This window comes from Manacus candei, unplaced genomic scaffold, assembly GCF_025592945.1.
Source record: "Manacus candei isolate 608988 ecotype Guabito, Panama unplaced genomic scaffold, ASM2559294v1 h1tg000019l, whole genome shotgun sequence".
NCBI classification, from domain to species: domain Eukaryota; kingdom Metazoa; phylum Chordata; class Aves; order Passeriformes; family Pipridae; genus Manacus; species Manacus candei.
In genome coordinates, this window is record NW_026138067.1 from 2301577 (window position 1) to 2310303 (window position 8727).

General features: G+C 36.7%; 1 protein-coding gene across 3 annotated transcripts in view; it reads left to right on the plus strand.

Annotated features, from left to right (window-relative positions):
- Window positions 1-8365, plus strand: part of DPY19L4 (dpy-19 like 4) — a 33633-nt gene extending 25268 nt beyond the window's left edge. For 2 of the 3 annotated variants that reach the window (XM_051785263.1, XM_051785264.1), the window contains exons 18-20: window positions 125-283; window positions 930-971; window positions 3274-8365. In XM_051785263.1, the coding sequence (XP_051641223.1) occupies window positions 125-283; window positions 930-971; window positions 3274-3438 (366 nt within the window). In that variant the 3' untranslated portion in view covers window positions 3439-8365. The remainder of the gene's footprint in view (window positions 1-124; window positions 284-929; window positions 972-3273) is intronic. The other variant, XM_051785266.1, reaches the window with a different exon arrangement.
- Window positions 8366-8727: the final 362 nt, after the last annotated feature.

Sequence of the window (8727 nt, forward strand, 5' to 3'; positions counted from 1 at the left end):
TTAGAACCAGACATAACTTGGTGTGTACATTTGGTCTGTTGTTGCAGATCGTTGTGTGTGGTGTGTGTGACCCAGTATTATCATTGATTTTTGCATTCCGTGAACATGTTTTCTTAATTTATAGATTTATCAGATCTATTCAAAGAGGTCAGCAGAGGATATTTATAAGATACTCACATCCTACAAAGCCAATTTTCTGGTTATAGAAGATTCAATTTGCAATGAAGTGGGACCTGTAAGAGGATGCAGAGTTAAAGATCTATTGGATATTGCTAATGGTCATGTAAGTAATAGTGAGAAAATAAGAATGTTTGAATGCATAAATAATTAATTTAAAAAGAAATCTTCTTATAATGCTGATCTTGTTTTTCCGATTGTAGTTGACATGTAGACAAAGACTTAAATATTTTAAAAGTAATCAATTGAGTTTTGGATTGTCTGTTTCTTACACTTGTTATCTTACCCAATGTTATTATTTAAATGCCCTAATCCCTCCTAATACACAAGTATCTAGCTGTGCTGCTTTTCTGCCAATCATTAAATGGATAAACTCAGTTCTAAAACTCTGGCTGGGATGAGGACAAGCCTGCCATTTAGTTCAGTACAGCCTGTTTGGTACTAATGACGTTACAAGTCTATTTGATTCAGCCTTGCAGATAGGTTAGCACCCCAATAGATAGTTTAAACCACATCTGGTAGAAAAATTGGTTGTATAAACTGTACCATGAATGCTGTTTCAGTCATTGCCATGCTCTGTCTGTTTGGAATGCTGATAGTGCTGCTCTTGCTGCTGAAGTAGGGACTGAGATGGGGTTTATAAAGCAATCTCATTACCACTTGTTCATCTGCTTCCTGAGAATCCAGCAAAAAATTTGACTTTATAAAGGCAGGAGTGGCCTTAAACTCACAGTTTCATTGCTCGTTCTCAGGTGTACACGAGAGAGTCACCGGTTACTTCTAGGCAATCACAGGTTAGTTCATTTAGTTGGTCTCCTGACTAAGAAAGAACTGAAGCATCTACTTGACATTACAGTCTAGTGTGTAGTAACTGTACCAAGTGAATCCTTGCTTTGAATCCTTTTTTTTTTTTAATGGGGAGGATACATACATTTCTTGTATATAGTCTTATATTCCATTCTTAGGGGAAAAATCTAAGCGGTTCATCTGTGTTAATTATTTTATAAGTTATACTTTTGATGAAACACATTTCAAAAGAACTTGTAATGCAAACATTCCTCTAGCTGCTTTGTTTTGAGGGAGTGGTATGTTATTGGGGGATTACTCTGTATTTTCCCCAGGAATCTACAACTAGTGTCACTTTCACTTTTAGGTTTCCTGACCTGTTTATCCAGGAAGGATATTGTATCAATTTTTCAGTTAACTTCCTTACCATTGCTGAAATCTGTTTTCTTTCCCTGCCTTGCTGCTAAAATCATGTATGCTATGATTATTCCATGTTGTATACAATATATTGTACCACAACTAGAGTGTGTGTGTATGAATAACCTCCATCATTGATAATCAACACACGTATCTCTCAGTTTCTTCTCAGATCTGTGTTTGCATGAGTAAGTTCCTGTTCCCTCTTCACACTTAAAATGTCCTCTGAAGCAATTAACCACAATTTCAGGATTCCATACCCTCATACCGCTGCTTCTCTCCTCTCCATGCTTCCTGCATGCTTCTTTCTTGCACATAAGCCTGATAATCCTAACTTCAGCTGCACAGTTTTACTGTCAGATTTCTGAGTTTTTGTTTGATTCATGTATCAGGAAGAGTTTCTTCCTTCTTTAATTCCTAACACTGGAAGGAACACCTCCCAGCACTTTTCAGAGCAGTTGTTGCTTGCAATGATGATTTCAGTCAAAGGGAGGAAAAAACTTCAATCAAATCCAAGGAGCCTGTCTTGGATAATGCCACACACAGTGCTGTCAGTACAGAAAACCAGTCATTTACTATTTCTGTGTAATTAGAATTGTCAAAAGTGACATGGGTTATCCTATTTATAGTGGAGAGATTTGAAGGTGAAAAGGAGGTTCATGGCGAGAGTTTCAGTTAAAATCTGTTCTGAGGAATGTCTGTAATCTAAATCTGTAATGAAACAACTGGTACCTATATTTAAATGTAGACAACTGACTTTTCAGTATTTTTAGAAAAAGGTTGGTTGCCTAGTAATGAGCATCACTTACACTTCCTGTCCATGGCTGAGTCCATGCTGACTTGAAACCTCAAATGGTAGTTGTAGAAAAATTAGTGGAATGGCCAACAGGAATAAAGTATTTATTTTTTTTCAGAAAACTGACATAGTTTGTTCTTGAGAGTTGATATAGTGTGTTGTCTCAGGAAACTTTAAAAAAATCTCTCAGTTTGCTTGCTAACAAAAATTGTCCAAGTCATATTGAAAGATTATCAAGACTTTCCAAACTAGTGGGTATGTATTTAGAGACTGCAGCATTTACTTATTCCCAAAGTGAGACAGTGGATGGGATGTTATGCTGTTGACAGGTCTGTGGATGTGTTTACTAAATGGATGTGTTTAAGAAGATCAGTATTACTTTCTAGCTTGTAGTATGTCCTATAGTCCTAGCCCAGTATGTTATTTCTGACTCTCCCTGAGAACTTAAGATTACTCATAGGAAAGACAAATATTTTCCAGCGATCTAGCATTACAGGGAAATTATCTTTATAGCCACTGGTGGATTTTTCTTCATGAATTTGTCCTACCACCTTTTTTTAACATCATGTAAATTTCTTCATTATTCAGAAGGAATAATGAAGAGATTACTTCAGGAATATCAAACAGCAGATGCTCAAACACACAAGCAGTTTGCTTCCAAGTCAACTGGTTGGAATTTGTAGGGCTATATGTGTGTGTGTTGTGCCTTTAATAGGTGTGTCAAACTTACTTGGTGTGGAAAAGGTAATTGAGACTTCCCTTCATTACTGGTGTGCTCTGTGCGGGTCAGGCTTGAACTGCTGGGTAAACGGGTGTGTGGGGGTGATTTCTGCTGTGTTGTTCTTTATTATGTGAATGAAGTAAACTGGTTTTAATGTCTATTATCCTGGCAAAGGGGTTAATTCAAAAAGGCTATTTTGGGTGGTTAAACAAATTATAGGGGAATGTATTTTCAGTTTATAGGAACTGTACAGTATGGAAATTAGATGTCTATCATAAATGAAATTTACAGAATACCAAATAAATTAAATGTACAGAGTTACATTCTGTAACCACTTACCTTCAGTATTTTAATTAGGTCTTCTTCTTTCTGACAGGTGGTTTGTGAGGAAGATGACAACTATGCCTACTCAAAATATGGACGATTTTGTCATGAAATCAAAATGAACTATTCTCCATATGTGAATTATTTTACTCGAGTGTACTGGAATAGATCCTACTTTGTATATAGAATCAACACTGTGATATCCTTCCAGTCATGAAAAAGCATGCAAGCTCCCTTCTGAGGATTTATTCTGAATGAATTTCGGTTTAAAAAGTTCCTTTGGATCAAGGAAGTTATTTTTTCAGATATATGTGCACACGTGCAGTATACTGACAACTTTCTTTTACGAAACTGGAATTCTTTGGAACTACAGATCAACAGACAGAGATACCATCCTTGAAGGAAACGGGAACATTTATCAATTTTATGGTCTCTACAACATGTGACAGTCTTCCATGTTTTTACATTTTTCTTCCCATTTTAAATCATTTTAATTTTCATGTAAATGAGATTTCTAACTTTAGTGTTAGAGAACTGATGTGCATAGACCTCAGTGATAGCATAAAAATTATTTCAAGAGCCCGTTTAGGTCATGTAGCTTTTATTTTTTAGCCAAAAAGCAGTTGGTATCTTGAGTCTTTTCAAATAAGTGTTTGGATATTTAGTTTGGTTTTTTTAATTGTCATTGTTTTAATTCTCCCTGTCTTCCACTGTAAACATTTCTATGTTTATCAAACACATTTATACATCTTATGTGTAGCTATACTGTTTGTATAAATCGAATAAGGAAGATTTTATTTAAACAACACTTCCATAGATTAAGGCACTGATCTCTATATTGTTAGAGACATGCTGGTGGAAGTGCTGGGGCTTAGACCTAGCAGTAGGAGCTGACAGGGTCAGATCTTCAGTTTGGAAAGAACTTGTCTTCAGGATTCTTCCATGCCTAAGTGTGTATGTGTGTGTATGCATATGTGTGTCTTAGCAGCCAGCACAATGGGCCAGTATATACCACAGTGTGCTTGTTTTCAGGCAAGTGTAGCAGGACAGTTAGGTTTGCTACTGAGACTTCTGCACTTCGGTTTCACCCCCTCTGTGTGTGTGAGGTATGCGTGTGTGTGTGTCTGTGTATGGGGAGGGATAGGTCATGCTCATTTCATTCAATTTATTATGAGATAGCTATATTAAGGTAGTGCCATAACTGTCATTTAAAACACTATAGTCACCACCATTAGTAAATAATGGTACAGTCGTTCATAGCTATTTTTGTATCAATTATGCAACTACACAGAGATCTTTGAAAAGCTGGGAAAGTATTGTGCAGTTTTGCTTCCCTCTAAAACCTGTGTTTGTTATATGACCCCCCCTTTTCCTCTGCAACTATTTTTCTTATCATCTTGTCTGCTGCTGACTGATAGACTTTCAAGAGAGTGAATTATGCTTTAATTCCAACTCTGGGCCTAGTCCTTGTGTTGAGAATGGAAAATCCAATAAAAGGCAATGATAGCTTTGCTTAACGTAGGTGTAACTGGACAGAAAGCCAGAACATAAGTTCTAGAAGAAGTTGTGCACCCCTTAAGAGTTACCTGTAGTTAGGTAATTGTGTAACACCTGGCCTGGAGGCCAGTCTATCAGGCATGTGGGAATAATTCTTTAGAGCCCAGATGTCTTTAATGAAGGATCTGTCAAAATAGGATGAACTTTCAACAGAAATATCTGCAAATGAAAGCTGCAAAACGATCCTTACTGCACTTGTTGATAAAATGCAAGATCAGAGATTTTAACTCTGAAATTATTAGGAACTGCAGCATGTTGGTGTATATGCATGACTCTTCTCTGCTCTATGCAGATACACTTCCTTACTTTACACTGACAGGTAGTGCTGAGATTTTTTTAAACCTATTACCACTTTTGGAGTGATTTAAAGGAAAAAAGCTTTATTGTTGTAAAAGTCAATGTCCGTAATCTGTTTTTTACTTTCAGTTATATTTTTATGCCTATGAGTCTTGACAAAATGTTAACTTATACATTTTATTTGAAACCAATGCTCAGATAAATCTATTGAATATATGGGATGTGGTCACTGAGAGAAACATTTACCAGTACAACTGTGGTACAGGGTAAAAGTAAATATCCTTTTTGGGCATACAGTCATCATGTTGAGGGGTGGGGGTGTGTGTGTGTCTGGTCAAGTGCAGGCTGCATTTATTTGCTTGTGCACAAGTACATGTTTTACTGCACTGGGCTCTTTCAGGCTTTTCAAGTGCCATTTAGCAAGAGAAGCTTGTAAATTAACTTGAGCCAAGGCAGGCCTGCAGGAACCTCCCCTCTGTGTGCTAGTATGGATGTAGATGTAATATTTGGAAGTAAGTTTAGAGTTCCTTATACAAAGTAAGTTTGTTTGAATCACTGTCAAAGAATCACATGTCTGTGTTTCAGTCATTTTCTCTCTTGAAGTTAATGATTCATGAATATCCTTTCATAACAGCAATAAGGCATTCCAGGTAGCAAACTTCAGGGTTACAACTGCACTTGGGTGGAAGAAGTCGCAAAGCTTTCGGCTTCATGCCTTAGACTGCCATGCCAAGATGCAATATTTAACTGTCCTTGACTGCCTGTTGTGTTTTACTGCAGTGCTGTATGTATGTCTTACCATATAGAACATAGTTTGAATACCTACGTGTAGAACACACATATTAAGAAAACCACAAACAAGGCCATCCAGACATCTAAACAAAGCTATGTTGCAGCACGTTGGCCTTTATACATGTTTAAATGAATGTGTTGAGTTTTATTTGAACTGTGACATAGTTATTGTTATTAGTTTTGTCATAGTTTTTAAGATGTATTCTTAATACTTCAATTGATTCTACTTTAGGAGAATCATTTAAGATTTTTACCTTGCTTTTTTATATTAGAGAAAATTGTATTGCAGCACCATTGGCACAGCAGCCTTAAGTAACAGAAGGAGCCTTCTATGTGAGAGAACATTGTGGTTGTTCCTGTAAAAAGGCGTCATTAAAATGAGTGACTGAAATAATCATATCTTACAAACAAAGTGGATTAATTTCTTATCCAGATGTGGACTAGCAAAAATATTGTCTAAGCTCCAGCTTCTGTGAAAAATAAACAATAAGTTCCCTGAGATATACAATTATATCCCTCAGAAGGACAACAGTAGGGCATAATTACATCAGATTTGTACACACACAAGCCCAGCTTGGTTTTCAACTAGGTCACAGGTTTAACTTCCTGAAAGGGCTGGGGGAAAGTTTTACAAATTTTGATCTGCTTTGCTGTAGATGTTGCAATTCAGTTGAAACATGTGCCTTGCAAGCTTTTATTAAACAAACAAAAACCTCAATTTGTGTTTCTTTTTGTGAAGATTTTTTCTTTTAATTCCTGTCCCCCTGATTTCTAGAGCTTCCGTTGTGTCTTAATACGCCAGCCTCCGAGGGTGCCCATGTAGTAAGTGTTGCAGCTGGGATGTGTGCCAGCTGTTCTCTGGGAAGAATGAGAATTTGCATAGCAATTTGTGTGGCTATTTTGCTGACTTATTTCCTCCTTTGCATTTCCAATTTCTGATACGCTTGATCTTAGTAAATGAAAAAAAAAATTACCTTGAAAGAATAAATTGGTATAGTATTTTCAGGCACTCACCATGACCCTTTGACTTGTAAAACGAAGTTTAATCAAGCCATGGCTAAACTACCATGTGCAGCTTTGTTTTAATCTTTAAAAAATGCTCTTTTGCTTTCTGAATTACCACATACTTGAACTCGGTTGATAGATTTGAGAGATGTTTGAGACTAAGGAAAGGCATTTCTGAGCATACATTTCTATTCATATTATTTTAAAAGCCACTGGTTTTATTTCTGCTAAAGTAAATGGAAATCCAATTTAATACAACACAATCTTAAATACAATTTCCATGACAGGGGAGAGGGGAAATGAGGAGAAGATACACAACTGTGGAAGAAAGAGGGCCAAAAGGTTTAACAGGCATTGAAAATTCTTCAAACTATTTGCTCGGGTGGCATTACTATTTATTGAAAGATAAAGGTCTTGTTCTTACCACCTTATTTTCACCAAGTCATCTGAAAACGTACAAATCTTGTGATCCTCATGAGCTTTCCCATGCAATTCACCTGAAAAAGAGCTGTGAGATCAGGTTGTAGGGTTTATAAGGTGTCACTGAAATGCTTCTTAATTATGGCTGTTGACTTCGTATAACCTGTCCTTCAACCAAAACTCCAACAGGAGAAGGTGCAGGCTGTGTGTGTGAATGCGAGGTCATGTGTGCACCTGATGTGTTTGCATGTAGAGGTGTCTGTTTTACTGTTGTGTTTTGGAGATGGAACGAGTAACTTCTGTTATCACTAACGGCTGTTGAATCTCTAAGTCTCCTCAATACTGACAGGTGGGTGGACTGTGGAGTACTGTGGTGTTCGAGATGAAAGAAAAGCTGAGTTTGTTCCAACACAAGCAATATTTCATGTGAAATAATACCTCAACATAAATCTGTATAATCATGCTTTTAGAACTCTTTTTAAAAACTAACTGTGGGGGGAGAAACAAGGTGGGAATTGTAAGACACGCAGTGTGTGTTATTTTAATGATGTTTTTCTACTTCATCACTGCAGCTAAAAAAAAGTCACGATTATGTTGCCACACTCCAACTATGCCAAATGCAGAGCTAATGATGCCTAAAGGTCTTCTGGATTGTTTTGTACCTCAGAGATATGTTTAAATACATAACTAATCTGGCAATGGTTTTGATTTCAGTGCAGTTAGATGTATGTAGTTCTGCCTTTCAGTGATGTTTAAGGTTACCTATTTATTTAATGGGACAATAGATGGGTGTTTAATGCCTTTCAAAGTTTTGAACTTTGTTACTTCAGTTACACAGAAGAATTATTGGTGGTGCTTTACTTGTTAACAGTGGCGTTTAGCAGTGGCATGTATGGCATATGGACTTACCTACATGCAGCTATTTAATAACAAATCTAAGGAATCCAATTCCTTTTATCCTGTTTGTTGTCTTGGACAGTTTTTTATCGAAATTATGTATACATAGTAAGTATTTTTCTCTTGTAACAAATTTTTTTTTCTGTGGGAAAAAAATTAAAATTAATAAAAGCCAAGTTCAGAAACTGTGGATTGTTTGGGACACAAACCGTTTTATGCTCTCTTTGGAGAAGTCAAGGGAAGACTGTAGCTCAAATGTCTGTCATGATGGGCAGCATAAGTAGTCTTGCAACTCTTGAGGATTAGCAGCCTGCTCAGACTGGATCCATATGTTGTGCTGACTGTGACTTCCTGTTGAGATATACTGGTGTGAGGATGAGTGGCAAAATATGAGGTGCTTCATATGGAGTTATTGAACTCTGACTTTCTCCCTTAGGATCTTCCTACAGATGTCGCCTGGAAATAAATTGCTATGCAACGTCAAATGCTTACTGATTTGTTTTTAATCAACTAATGTATTATCTGTCTTAAACTTTTA